The sequence below is a fragment of the Sus scrofa genome, chromosome 17 (genome assembly GCF_054392235.1).
Source record: "Sus scrofa isolate SSC_HxYL_T2T_F1_AM1 chromosome 17, Sscrofa_HxYL_maternal_Yorkshire_Landrace_v2.0, whole genome shotgun sequence".
Taxonomy (NCBI): Eukaryota; Metazoa; Chordata; class Mammalia; order Artiodactyla; family Suidae; genus Sus; species Sus scrofa.
Genome location: NC_139399.1, coordinates 66,728,345 through 66,743,171, shown reverse-complemented (window position 1 = coordinate 66,743,171; position 14,827 = coordinate 66,728,345). Strand labels below are relative to the sequence as shown.

Below are 14,827 nucleotides of genomic sequence, written 5' to 3'. Positions count from 1 at the left end.
GGAGCAGCAGTGTCTTATGCCCTCGTCTTCCCCATGGGGAAGGGCACATATTAGGCGCTCAATCCGTGTACACTGAGTGAATGAATGAATAAATGAAAATGCCTCGACGAAGGCAGACTCACCGACCCGGCAAGGATCTCATCCTTCTGAGAGGCCTGGCAGACGCACAGGTGGCTGCTGCACGTTAAGAGATGCTACTAGAAAGGCAAAAGGGAAACAAAGCCATTTTGACATCCACCTGAACCCCTCAATTAGGAAACCACCTATCAGTGAGGGAAAATGGGTACAGATGCACCAAGAACTGGGCAGCATCCCATGCTCTTTGCCAAGCTGGACACCATCTACGCATGAGGTAAACCTCAGCTCTGCCAAGAGTCAAAAATTGGAAAAATTAATTTGTGACAACTGTTTTCATGTGGAACCATGATTTCTCTCATTTAAGCATGTCATTTTCTGCCCAATTCCCATTAAACGCTTCCCCCAAACTCATCCTTTCTTTCTTTCTGAAGGCCAGCCAGGACCCCCTGTCCCCCAGCAATTCCAAAAGGTCACAGAAGGCCCAGTTAATAAGCACAGTGGGGGTGAGTCCCCTTCCTGGCTCTTAGGACAGCAATTGTTTTTCCCTCATGGGCCCCTAATCGGCCATTTTGCTGGGTCTAAAGCAATGCAAATTTAGCTCCAATCAATTAGTGACACATTTCTAACTGGGGGGGGGGGGGCTTGGGAAAAGTGTCAACTTTTCCTGGTAGAGGGAAGTTAACCCTTGAGAACAAACTGCATCACGGTCAACGCAGCAAACGTCTCCTGCCTCCGTGAGCTGTGCTGTTTGTTTTCCCCCCTTAAAGGCCCAACTTGCGAAAATGGGGTCCCAGTCCCACAAATTAGGACAAGACTTTGTTTTTTCACTTGAGCTAATGAATAAAGCACAGGACACAGAGGCAGCTGACGGAATATTTTCCCCACGAACGCCAGGAAGCCGAAATCTGCTCTCCTGTTGCACTTTTTTTTTTTTTTTAAACAGCCTGAGTGATTTGGGTATAACGTGCACTGGGCGCCCCCCCTCCCAAGCCCTCAGCAATCAATCTTGTCTCCTGCAGAATCCCCAGCCCCCCTCCTCACTGACTAGAATTGTCTCTCTCTAATGAACATACCCAGGAGAATAAAACTTGTTTTTCAAAAGTGTGGGGAAGGAAGAAGAGGAAGGGAGGAAGGAAGGAAAAAAAAAAAAAGAAAGAAAAAAAAAAAAGCACACAATGCTGATACTGGGTCTAGCCGGAGCCAAGTTCTCGAGGACAAGCAACCTGTAAACGGCTAAGGATTTCCTCCGCATCTAAGATGTGTGCCTACCTCACAGGGAGTTTGCTTTCACCCTTCAGATTTAGCTTGTCTGGTTGTGAGGAGCCACCAAACCAAAGAACTCACAAAGATGGGCTCTTTTTCTTGAGGCCAAAAAGGTCCCCGGGGGCCAGATTTCTTACAACCCAACCACTCGGCGGGGTAAGGCTTGCAGAGACACTCAGAATGTCGAGTTTGTGCTAGAAGGGGGCGGAGGACTCCGTCAAAAAATAAAATATAAAATAAAAAATGGAACCATCATTTTAGAATGTGGAGAGGAACATCTGGGGGAGCAAGAAAGGGCCCACTGGGCGAGCAGGCAGCGGTCAGAGCTCAGGGGACTGTGGGGAGCGGGGGCAGGGGCCTTGGTGCTGGCCCCCCCCCCTGCAGCCTCCCCCTTTGCTCGTCCTACCCTGCGCTCCTGGGACCCACAGAGGACAGCGAGGGCAGTGGGGTGGATGCCCCCTCCCGCCCTGGACTCCTGGGCCTGCCTCCCCAGCCCTCCTCGGCCAGGTCCCAGCCAGCCTGGCCCCTCAGCTGCGCTGGCCGCTGGCCCTGGCCTCTCTCCAGCTCTGCCTGGTGCAGCTTCAATGACTTGCAACCTGATCAGATCGCTTCCCTTCCAGAAGCTAAGTTCCTAGAGGACAGGCAGCCGTCTTGGGTTCCTGGGTTCAGAGCCCAGTTTACCAACGGCGCTTTTTTCGCTCTCCCTTCTCTCTCTGTCAAACTTTTTATTTCACTCCTGTGTTCCCCTCTCTCTCCCCTTCCTTTGGCACCTCTCTCTCTCCAGGAAAGAACAGGCTGGCGAGAGCTGCTTTTTAACCTCAGGGGGGTTTGCAAACGTGCAGGGGAGGAAAGACAAAGGCAGCGGGTCCCTTTGCCCCCTGCGCAACCCGGGCAGAAGGGCTGAGCAAGGACACCGGCCCCGAAAGGACACAATGCGCAACGTGGGAAAAGCGCTAAGGAAGTCAGTGCGGCAGGGGGGGCTCGAGATGGAGTGGTGCCCGCGGGTCGCATCCTCTTTAGAGACATCCATACATCTGGGCAGAGGACAGGGGGAGATAAGGAGATAGAAAACCCGGACAGGATAAGGGCGGGGTGGGGGATTTCCTGGAATATTAGAATGTCATTTTAACAATAAGTACAACTTCTGGAAGAAAAAGGGAAAGGGGCCGGGGAGAGTATGGGGTGCGGGTTCCCAGCGCCGAGGGAAGGGGAAGGGGCTGGCCTGGCACCGGGGGGCATTGGGGGGGGGGACTGAGCTGAGCGGGCATGGCCCCCACACACACAAAGGCGTGTGTGTCGTGGAGGGGGGAGAACCGGGCAAAGACACCCACCAAATGCACAGGCCCCCAAGCCCAGAATGGCAGGCTGGGTGTGAAAGCCAAGCTCCCTGGCACCCAGCACAGTTTGAGACCCCAACCCCGAGATCTGCCCCCCTCCCCGCAAAAACCTGCGGCTTTTTTCCCTTGCGCTTCCTAACATTTCATCTAGAAAATTCCAAGTGATCCCACTTCCTGCGAGCTTCCCAGGCATTCCACGCTCTCTGCTGACCTCTGGTGGGGGAGGCACTCTACGGCCCAGAAAAGGGGCCGGACACGGGGGAGCCCACCTGCCCTGCCTTCCCTGCGCCCCCCACCCAGAGTCCTGGCGCCCCTGCATCCTGGCCAAGGGGTGGGCTGCACGTGGCGGGGGGGGGGGTGACGAGCACGAAGGTAAGGAAAGCTTTCTAGACGCCCCAGAAGATGCGGCGTGTAGGCGAAGAATGTGGGAATAAAGTTTGTTAACTTAAAGAAGAGGATTTTCATGGCAGAAGGGGGAAAGCTTTTGCCCGACGTTGATGTATTTTATCAGGTCCTTTGATTTTTCAACTATGAAAGAAAGAGAGCAGGGGACGCGTCTAAGGATGGGCACGGCGGGCAGGTTTCACTGGGAACGGATACGTTCCCATGACGGAAGGGACTCGGGAGGCCCTGGCAGGAGTTCTCGAGGCCCTTCTCGAACAGATGAGCTCATGATTTTACAGCTGCTGCGGGGCGGGGGAGTGGCAAGGATGCCTGTTCTCTTTGGAACCGAGGAACCTGGCCCCAGCCGCCATCAGAGGCAACCTCCCCTCCCCTGGAGACTTGGCCTCAACAAGGCAGAAGTGACCTTCCCCCAAGTCCAGGGTCAGGCCTGGGATGGAGGACAGGGGTCCCAACTTAGCTGGGAAGACTCTTCCTAGTAAGCATGCTCCTTAGCACACAGGGGTTTTGCAGCCCTGAGAGGTTGGGGGGGGGGGGCGGTAGAGGGGGGAAAATGAGAACTAGCCCTGCCATCTCCGAGACCCTCAAACCCCAACGACGTGCTCATGGATGAAAAAGCGATAAGGAGTCCCCCTCAGCCAGTATGTTCTGAGACAGCATCGCACATCCACCCCAAATCCTATTCCCTCATTTCCCTGCATCCTCCCATACTGTCTCAAATGCCACCTCCTCCAGGAAGGCTCCCTGGGTTTCCCTGATGGAAAAAGGGACCTCTGCCCACATCTGGAGTTCTTTTCTAGCTCTCGATTGGGGTGAGAAAAAAGTCCCACACTCCTCTGCTTCCTGCAAAGATTCTTCTGTGATGGGTACCCAGAAATTATTAATTATGAATCCAGGGGCAAGAGCGAGGCCTGGAGTTTCCTGTGCAATCTGCCATTTTGGAAGGCAACTTGAAAGGGCAGAGTGTGTGTCTGCGGGGCTGGCGGGCGTCAGGGAGGGGGTGTTTGGCATACCTGTTCTAGTCAAACTTTTTAGGAGAGACTCGAAGAAGTTTTACAGTGAGAAGGACACACCCCTCACTTTTCAGATGGGGAAAGCAGGGACCCAGAAGATAAAGGATTTGCCCAAGGCCCCAGAACTGGTTCCCGGAAGGCCCAGGGCACGCAGGCGGGCTGGGGAGGCAGAGGTCACTCTGATAGTGTGTTTTCTGCCCTGGCTAGGGTCTCACAGAGCCACTAGTTCCAAGTGACAGGATCTGTCCTCCGATATCCATTGTTCAACTGGAAAACCTTTAAAGCTGGCCCTGGGCCTTGGGGGCGGGGCTGGGTCCCTGGGAAGGAGGATCAGCGGAGGGGGCTTGGGGAGCTGTGCCTTCCGCCCGCTCACAGGGAATTTTGAAAAGCCAGGCTCTCAACAGTAAAAGCCGAGCGCCATCTGCCAGCCAGTCTGGAGCAGCCTTGCTTTATTTTAGTGTCTGCTTCCTGGGCCTACAGAGTTGGGGTTTTCATGTCTTTCCCTATTAAAAAAAAAAAAAAAAAGATTTCTTGCTCAGACCACCCCCTCCCCATAAGAATCTTATTTTTTTTTTAAATCTCAGGAGAAAGAGAGGTGCAGAAAGAAAAGAGAAATCAAGAAAGAAATGAGGGAATTCCTTGAGAGGCTGGTCTCGGCTTCCCCGTTTCTGAGCTGGGCGGACCTCTGCGGGGAAGGGGACGGCACCCTCTCTCAGTGGAAGGCAGCCCTGGTGGCCTCTGTCGGGATCCCAGCTTCCTAAACTCCTGCCTTGTTCCTGGCAGAAGGAAGGGTGTCCCCCGGTGTTGGGGCGTCAGACACTGTCTCCGGGGAGTCAAGGGTTTAGGGCCAGAAGAAGAGAGGAGAGACCTCTGCCACTGTGGACTTGAGCCTCAGGACAAGACGTCTGCAAGGATGTGGGGTTTGGGATTGGACCTCTTGGTGCCTAAAGCTGAGCACCGAGGGGACCCCCGCTCCCCGGCTGTCTCTGGGACCACCCACCACACTGAAGCCCTTCCCCTGACCCTGGCAGAGTTATCACAACATGGACCCTTGTCAGGAATTTCCAGAATCAAAATTTGGCCTTTTCTGGGTGTCACTTGGCAAATGCATGGACTCCTTGACTAGAGCATGGGAATCAACCAAGGTCCCAGGCATGAGAACCCTCTAATATTACCCAGTGATCTCTGTCCACCATCCTGGTGCCCCCCCAGAGAAGCTAGGGCTCCTCTGCCCACCCCCTCCCCAATCAGAGCCACTTGGAAAAATTACAGGCAGTGGTCACCAGAGGCTCCCACTAGAACCCAAACCGCCCAAGGATAAGGATTTCCTGTGGGTGCTGTGGGGTGACCGGGTCCCGCCAGAAAAACGTCTGGAGACTCTTATTTGGAAAGGGGAACCTCCTTCAAGTGTCCATCTTAAAACCAGCCCTGGCTAGTTGTTGGCAAAACAGAAGGGTCTAATATGCTTCCCTTCGAGTGGTGAAAAAAGGAAGAAATGAAATCACTTACGTGTTTAAATAGGAATAGCTATTCGTTTGCTGGCAACCCAACTTTAAAAATTTTTTCCCCTGACATCTGGCCATTTGTTTTTGGGTTCTGGCCGGAGCCTTCTAAGCATTTCCTTGAAAAGATGTTGCACTTGGTCTCAGGCAAAAAGTCAAAATCAACACTCAAAAAACATGCCGTGTGTCGTTTTGAGGACTCTGCAATAAGATCTTTGGAGGCACTTTGCTTAACTAAACTTGGAACCTATTTTAAAAAATGGCATTTTCAACTGAACATGTCCAATATATAATTTATCAAATTACCGATCAGGCTCCACCCTGAAGTAATCTTGACAGTAAAAGCAAAAGTCTAAATTCATACAGCTGTCTGGCGTGGAGAGTAGGGTTTTGTTTTGTTTTTTTCCTTCTAGACTTTGCAGTTAAGTGAAAAGACCACAAATTCCAAGGTCTCTAAGGGGAAAAAAAAAACCTTTCGTCCAAAAAAATGAATTCTCTGATGCATCAGTAACATCTGAAAGCTCTACTAGAAGATCAGAAGAGGGCAAAAATGCAAATATCTGCGGCTCAAAATATAAGAAGGAAGCAACTGTCTGCTCCCAGAAGGGTTACCTGGGGGAGAGGCTGGATAGGTACAAACTGGGGGACTCGGCCACTATTTAAAAATAAAATCGTGTATTCCTATTGTCATTATTCCAAGATACTGGTTATAGAATCTGTCCCAGCATAGGGGGTGGGGGCGTGGAGGGCTTGGCCATCGTATTGAAAACCAAGTGCAACTCTCTTGACCGGGAAATGGCCCTGGGTTATGTATTGACACAAGGATGTTTTATTTCTAAAAGATCTTTCGAAGTTGCATTGAAGTACAGCTCATTCGCAGGGCTGTGAACATTTCTGCTGTACCACAAAGTTAAAGGATCAGTTTTGCCTTTCTCAGCATAGTCATTCAGTGGCATTCCTTCCACGGCCCCCCTACCCGCCCCACTGCGTCACTTCCTGCCCTGAAACTTCAAGTGCTCCAAGGCGGGGGGGACCTCTATGCTATGGGCTGGTTCCCTGAGGGCCTGGGACGGAGAGGACGCCCCTGGCAGGCCCCACACCCTGTGGGTGGTGGGCACACACTACCAATGACAGGCCCCACTTGTGTCGGGGGGACACAGGCACAGTGGGGCCCCAGCCGCCCCAGAGCCATGGGATAACGAGTGCCAGCACCAATGACAGCACTAATGAGCAACAATAATGGTAATATAACAACGATGATTAGTGCTGGTCCTTGTCATCTTGGCCCCCCCTCTCTACAGTGCACGGCAGACAAGGCCAAGACCCTGCCTGCCGTGGACCAAGGCCCCCAAAGGACCCCTGAGTGGCGGACGTGATCGTCTGAGGGTTAAGATCTAGGCAAGCCCTGGTTCACTGAGCCCACTGATTGGCTCCAGGCCCGACTCGGTTAATCTCAGTCTTGGGCCAATTCATCATTTACTTCCCTGGACGAATTCCCTTTTCTCGTCTACTTAGGGTCATCTGGTGACCTTCTAGTCACTTCCTTTTCTTTGTCTGGCCACACCCACGGCGTGTGGAAGTTCCCAGGCCAGGGGTGGAACCTGCGCCACAGCAGTGACGACGCTGGTTCCTTAACCCACTGAGCCACCAGGGAGCTCCTAGGTCCCTTCTTTTCAGAGATTTTGGGAATGATTTCTACCAGGAAGCACCAACACCGCAATCACCATTTCTGGCGGGTTGCTAGTAAACCGTCTCTCTGAGGATAACTTTTAAGGTGTTCAAGCAACAGCAGGAACGGTCTGCACCTCCCCCAGAATTGGCTGTTGATAATGTTAGGGTGGCGGTTCTCAACTCGGGGTGACATCTACCCAACCCCACCTCCCAGAAGCCACTGGCAATGACTGGCATTTCAGCTGTCACACTGTGTGCGTATGTGGCAGTGGTGGGTGGGGTGGGAGGATGGGGGGCTGTGGGTGTGTGTGTTCCTGGCATCCAGTGGGTAGGAGTTACGGTCCCCCTGGTTAGACAGAGCCCCCCGGAGATGCTAAAACCCCAGCCCAGACTCAACAGGGAAAAGTCACAGCTTAACAATAAAAGGCTAGGTTTGACGGACGCCTGGGGGCCATTAAATCCAGGCTTTGTCTGGGGGCAGGGGCGGGACTGGGGGGGGTAAAGGTGGAGGGGACCCTGCTCTGCCTCTGCGGGCTCTTCCCTTCCTCACTCGTTTTTTCCTGTGGATGTGACACCTTTCTTCTGCCTGTGTCATCTCACCATCTAGTGGCCACCTGGAATAGCAGCTATCTCTGGGCCCCTCCAGAAGCAGTCATGAATAAAATTCCTCTTTGTGGGGGCAGTGGGCAGAAGGACCCCTGAATGACGGGTCTGATTTTAGGAGTAAGTTGATGAAGCATCTTGGAGTCCTAAAAGACCCAGACAGGGAACGGCTATAAGGAATTAAGATGGACACTTTCTATGATGTTAGCAGCCCACGGAGGCCACAAAACGCAGGCGTTACCTTACAGAACCACCGAGAAGCACGTGGCATCTCTTAAAAGGGTGAGTCTGAGCCACCGCCTACTCTCAACAGGTGGGTTTGCCTTCTTTCTGAAAGGGGCCAATCGGCTACGTTTCCTAAAGAAACTGAGGCCCAGGCCTGTGGTCCCCAAGGTCGGGGTTGCTGGGAGGAACAGTAGCTAAGACAGGGGACCTGGTCGCCAGGGGCCACCACGAGGCCTGCTTTGAGTTCTTGCGCCTTCTCTTACGAATTACGCTTTCATGTCCAAAAACACCCCACGGCTGCGAACTTACCTGAATGGAGGCTGCCTGCAAGAAATACCTTCACAGCCGTGTGCGGACTCGTGGTCAGTTTGAGGCAAGGCAGAGGCCTTCAGGGAGCAAAGAGGAGGGAGGTAGCATGGTCTTTGGCCGGAGGGGAGAGGCTCCTGGATACACGGAGCTCGACGGCCGGCGCCCTGGAAAGTGGGGGCCAGACACCTTCCTCCGCGGTCCCGGCTCATGAAAGGAAGTTTAAGTGCTCGCAGTGTCCCACACACCACGTAAGTGTGACAACTTCGGAAGCCCCGACTGAGTCACAGCACATTCGGGATGGGATGGCAATTGCTGCCTTGCTACCTCTCTCCTCGCCCCAAACTGAATCATTAAGAGACACGGAGCGAGCGCCGGCGTTCACGTTCTGTGGGCAGAGCTCCGCGAGGCAGCACGCTCGGGAATTCTCCTGGGGTTTCACAAATTACCCTGCGAGGCCCCGTGGGATTCTTCCCTCTAAGTAAGTGCGACAGGCACACGCCCTTCATTTTCATCACCGATCAGTTACCGATCAGTTACCCGACGCCCTGGTGACAGCCCCCGGCACCGCCTGCGGAAACCTCCTCCAGGCATCGCGCCGGGAGCCGGGCGCCCCTCCCTGGAGACCCCGCATCCTCCGTGGGGCTGAGCACGGGACCCCCCCACCCCCGTCATGAAACGTCCAACGTGGCTGTTGCGCGGTGTTCCCTACCTGGTTCTTGGAGGTCTCCTCCTCGCCGTCCCCCGTGGCTGGCCCGCGTCACCATCTGGCTGTCGGGAGGCAAAACTAGAGACAAGCTTGGTTTTGTTTTTTGCATGTGGCACAAGCACAGAGCGACCTGTGCTCAGGTCCCCAGGCTCCATCGCAGGAGCGAGCGGATTTACAGAAAGGGGCCGTCACGCGAGGAGGAGGAGGAGGAGGCGGCAGCGGCGGCGGCGACGGCGGCAGAGGGGACGGGTGACCCTTTCTCAGGACAAGTTCAAAACCGCAAAGAAGGCCCCTCCGTGTCGGGCCGCTCACCCAGCAGGGATCCACACGCTCACACATGTGGCAAGGTGTCCGCGGTCTACGGCTCGGGTTGATCCTGAGGCACAAAACGGGGCCAAAGAGTGGCTTCTGAAATGCTGAGACAGAGAAACAGAATGGGTGCCTAGGCCGCGCCGTCCGTCGCCCGGCTCACGGGGAACACGGCAAACAAAACAGCGCCACCGAAGACAGCAACACACACACGAAAACAGACAAGACCCCCTCGTTGGGAGAGGAAAGTCCGGGAAGAAAAGCAAATTCCTCATCAAAAGGAGCAGCATTTATCGGTGCCAGGCCCGGCGTTAAAGGGGTCTCTCGATTTCCGGGGGGCAGGGGGGGCGGGGTAAGGTCCCTTCTGGTACCTTGCCCCCCATTTTAGAGAGATTAAGGGATTGGCACATCCTCCTCTGACTCTTCTGGACATGCCCCTCCCTCTCCCGGTCAGTCCCCTTGGCCCACCCCCACGCCACGCGCCCATCTCAGTTCCTGTCGCTCTGGACCTGCGGATGCTTCAGCAGAAGCCCAGAGACAGAGACGCGGGCCCATCTTTCTCTCGCCCCCTGAAGGGATGAAGAGCTTAGGCCCAGGTGGCCACAGGCCAGAAAGGGAATGTGAAGGCCAAAGAGCCTTTCAGTCTAATTCAGAGACGTCCACTGAGGGTGGCGTTCAGGGGGCCGGAATGGGGTGGGCACCGGGGCCGAAGCGAGATCCCTGGCCTGGCCCATGCGCCTGCCCTCCTCCTCTACTCACTCTTTTAATTGTTGGTGGGAACCCTGGGCCACCGTTTTGCTGGGGGTGGGGGTGGGGGCTAAGTTTTATCTGGTGGGGAAACTGGGTGTATAAAGAAGACACAGGGCTGGTCTGGAGACTTTCAAATAGAGCCCCTTCTCTAAAAAAAATTTGTTTTTTTTTTTGTTTTTTTTTTTTTTGCTTAAGACCAACTTTCTCTGATAAAAGTCAAAGGTGATTCTTTAAGGTTATGCAACAACTCTCACGGAGAAGGAATTGGCCCTGACTAAAAGGAAGGAGTACTTTAAAAAAAATAATCGCTATGAAGAATTATTATTGAGCAAGAGTTATTTTAATAGAGTCATTAGATCCAGGCCAGGAGATTCTAGCATCTATTAGAGTCTAATGCTAAAAATGGAGGGGAGCTGGGCACAAAGTCAACGGTGTTTTTAAATTACCCTTGTAGTGGACACCTGAATAGAGAGAAAAGCTTCTGACCCTGCAGAAAAACACTATCAGGAGGTCTTCAAAAGACTGTCAAGAAAACCTGCATTAAAAAAAAAGAAAAGAAAAAGTCCCACAAACAAACTAAGGCTGCAGTGTTGGCAGATGAGTTGAAGCAGATGTGGAAACTCAATCTGGGCCACAGCAATGACAGGTATCCAGAAATGAGGAGGCATGAGTTTCATGGACACGCAATGGACATTTATAACCAGGGAGCTGTCTGGCTCTGGCGATAATTCTGGAAGCAGAAGACTGGACACCTGTCATCTGACAAGGGATTTTAAGAACATACAGAACACCTATCATGATCATGCCTTATATTGAAACTATGCTCTATGGCTCCTTGCCCCATTTGGGGGGGGGGGGAACTGTCGTATCTGAATTAGAAACTTGGGGTCCCTTTTGCAGCCTTTGAGCTAAAGGCCCTGACATTTCATCTCTGAGCTTTTGGTTTATTTGCCTATGAAATGGGGACCCCATGATATTTTTATGGCCCAAGGCTGATGCAAAGGACAAAGACGACTAGATGAAAAGGCTTTTAAAAAGACAAGCAGCATGTGCCATCACTATGTATACCCACTACTCCTGCAGGTTCCTAAGAACTCTGAGGCTCCCCCCTTTCAAGCTGGGGGTGGGGGCAGCAGGAACATACAAAAAAGGGACAAACCCCACTTTCGGGGGCTTTGTGCCAGTTTTCCATAGTACATGCCAGGTAGGCAAATTATCAAAATTAACTTGGCTGTATAGGAAAACATTTTTTTGGAGAAACGGCCTATAGGAAATTGGATTTTTAAAGGCAAAGAAGAGGTGTGGGGCCTGATAAGCCATGCCCTTCCCACTGCACCCACCAGCTCCATGGAGGCATTTTGAAGGTGGCAAAATGGCTAAACCGAAAAAAAGAAAAGAAAAACGGGGCACCAGCAGGATGAGATGGCTGCAGCAAGGTTGTACCTGGTAGCATAAATAAATTATCATACAATTAATTGAGATTCACAGTATAAATAAGGGGTCATGGCAGAATAGCCATTATTGTAGATAGCATTTGCCTGCACGCCTGCAATACATGCAGCAGGTGCTAAGAAATTCTAACTAGCAGTCCCTTCCGTTCTTTACAAAACCGAGGCTCTCACCCAGATGAGGTTTCCCAAATATGTTGAAGCCACCAAAATTATCCAAGAAGACAATAGGAAGGCAGAAATAAGTCTGTTATTGGGCAGTGTTAAGAAAAAGGCTTCAACTTTTTAGCTCTTCCAGAACTGTAGCCATGCCACTGGTCATCTATCGATTTATCTATTTCTGCCAATTTATCTTTTTCCTTTTGAAGATGCCCTGTCCTGTGGTTAAGCCGTATGGGCAACACCAATGGAGAGGGTATAGAGACATGAACACACACACACACACACACATTTTTAAAGCAACAGATGAGTCTGCTTGCCACGAATTCGGACCATGTCAAAGGATGGTCTTGGATCTACACTCTCAGGGCTGCGTCCATATACGGATGCGCTGCTTTGGATGTTAGGAATTAAATGTTAGTGAAAAGCCTTCTCCTAAGTGTCCTCCTCTCCCCCTCCCCAGTCAGGAATGCAGACCTCGGGGGAGGGGGGCACCTCTCTTGTCACTTTGGCTAAGGGAGACCTTGTCAGGGAGTAGCCTGGCTCAACAGTCAGCACTGCCTCAGCAGGCACGCTGGCTCTCTGAACCCCGGTTCACGCTAGGCAGGGCCCAGGGTTCAGTCTGCAGGACTGCACTGCACCCAAACGGGCCTGACCTGGGCGCAGAGCCAGGATGACGGCAGAGTGGCCCCAGCGAATGTCCTTTAATTCTGGGGAGTTTCCCCCCTGGATACGGAACAAGGATAAGCAAGGGGAACTTCCGATATTCTGAAGGCTCAACCCCAGCTGTGGGGTTGGTGCTGCATCATCTATGGTATAAGCCTCCAGCCCTGATTTAAGTGGACTGTGCTCCCCAGCCCCACCCCAACCCCCCAGAAGAGAGCTTCACCACACGGAGCAAAGGGGAAGCTCGTGAGGATTTGCTCCAAAGCTCCACTTCACAAGTGAGGCAACCGAGGCCCCAGCATCTAAGGGGGCCAATTAAGGGTCAAGGGCACATGGTGCACTTGGCTCTCCTGTCTGTCCCCAATTGTGCCCCCCACCCCCGTCACAGGTTGGCTTCCCAGAGCTATGCTTAGAATATTGAAATGGAACTGTTAGCGCAAAAATCAGTTGTCTGCAGGAAAACAGCACGTTGTCATGTGAGGCTCTGTGCCTTTACGGCAGTCAGGACATACGACACGTGCAGCTACCTCCCTTCTGTATGTTCTCGGGGAACTGATGTTGTCATCACTACCCTGGGTGGGCATAAAGAAAATGACCGTCACGTTTAAAACTGTGATTCATGAGAGGCACACATCATAATAGCATACGACTATGTCCATAAGGTCAGAAACACAAGGCATCATGCAGTATAAAACATTTTGCAAACAGATGTAGCATAGCCTTAAAAACACTCATCTTGAAATCCCTTGAAAGATCTTTGACAATCAAGAAATGGAGAGGGTGAACTTTCACTTTTGAACTTTTCACTTAAGCCACAGAGACCACTGCTAATGGCTGCTGTGATGAACGGGAGTCAAGCCCCAGGTTTGAGCTACGGAGAGTCTAGGGGAGGGGGGCGGGGGGAATTGGGCGGGGCCGGGGAAGGGCTGCGAGACCCGGGAGGAGGGTCCTGGGGAGGGGAGGGGCCCCTGGAAGGTGGCAGGGGTGCACAGAGAAGGAGGGGCAGGGCCAGGGCCCCCACAGGGACCCTTCCAATGGGGTTATTCCTGTTTTTGTCTCCCAAACCCATATGCAGAGGAAGCTTACCTTCAGCCTCTTTGCCCCCAGCTAAAGCTGCTTGAAAAAATTCGCATGTGAACATCGACAGGTCTCACAGTTTTCTCATATTTTGTCCACACATTTAAAATACACTGGAAACATTTTTTAAAAAGTTTTATTTTAATTGCATTGCAAAGACAGGATGGGCGTTCGCTCCCAAGCCATGACCCCTCTCTTTTGAAATCAAGCCCCTCCTACTGTATTTATTCTGTAAACGTGTAAATGATTGACTTACCTCAGGCTCTTCCCTAGGAAAGAAATGATTTCATATTTTTTAACCATAGCCACGCCCACCCCGCCCCCGGAAGCGGCCCCGCGTGGTTTGGGATCCAGACTTGCCTGCAGCAGGTTAAGTGGGTTGTTGTTTTTTTCCTCCTCCTCCCTCCATCCTCCCCCCCCCCCCAGGTGTGCCAAGTGTGTGCAGAATACCGAATTTAATGCGCACAGCCCCGGACGCCCCAGATACCTGAGTGTCTGGTTTTTCAACCGAAAAGGCGGGAGGGTTTGGCGAACGAATGAGAAGTGAGGAAACGCTTAGCGCAAGGGGAAAAAAGAGAGAAAGAGAGAGACAGACAGAAAACAGGTTATGGAGGCCGGCCGGAGGCGGCCCCCTCCCCCCACCCGGCCAGTGGCCCCAACATCGCCCGCTACCTTCTCCGCAGTTTTCACGCTGCCGCTGCAGAGCGCCAGCGCACAGGTACCCCCGGAGTGTTGCGAACACGCAAAGTTTTCGACCGCGCAATGGCGCACAACACAAGACAGCCCACTCCCCGGTACAAATACACAGTCGGCGGGTGATTGGGGTGCCAGGGATGGGAACTGGCGAACACTTTAGCATGTCATGCACAGGCGGACACAATATGGACACCGACACACACCAACAACAAGCTGTCTGGGTCCAAGCGGCCGTGCCAGGCGAGGCGGGGACGCGCCTTCCCCAGCGACCCCAACCCACCACCACGGCCCCAGCCAGCCTAGCCTGAGCAACCCCACAACCCTCCCCTCCAGTTCCTGGCTCACCTGAATCCCCCGCCTTTCTTGCCGTCCCCCACCCCACGACTCGGCGCCGTCTTACGATCGCTGGCCCTGGTTTGTCCAGCTGGAAACGACCCTCAGTGTTGTAGGGCACCACTTTTCCCCCTAAAGGGCATATACTTCGCCACCCGAGCCCACCCAGGACCCTCCCGTTCCTGGGGCTAAGTTGGGGCCCTTCACTGGAACTTTCTAGCAGGCTCTTCCCGCCTTTGCCCAGATCCACTCCTCCCGCGGCCAGGCCCCGGGTCCCACC

The 14,827-nt window shown here is 53.1% G+C and overlaps 1 protein-coding gene across 11 annotated transcripts in view; it reads right to left on the bottom strand.

The window, feature by feature from the left end:
* GNAS (GNAS complex locus) overlaps positions 1–14,827 on the bottom strand; it is a 78,956-nt gene that overhangs the window by 37,350 nt on the left and 26,779 nt on the right. Inside the window, exons 2-3 of one of the 11 annotated variants that reach the window (XR_014831681.1) lie at positions 13,543–14,638; positions 11,970–12,624 (exon numbers count right to left, since the gene is read on the bottom strand). Coding sequence is in view for 1 of the 2 variants with exons in the window: in XM_085002505.1 (XP_084858631.1) it covers positions 14,556–14,638 (83 nt within the window). In the remaining variant the exon portion in view is untranslated. 11 annotated transcript variants of the gene reach the window in all.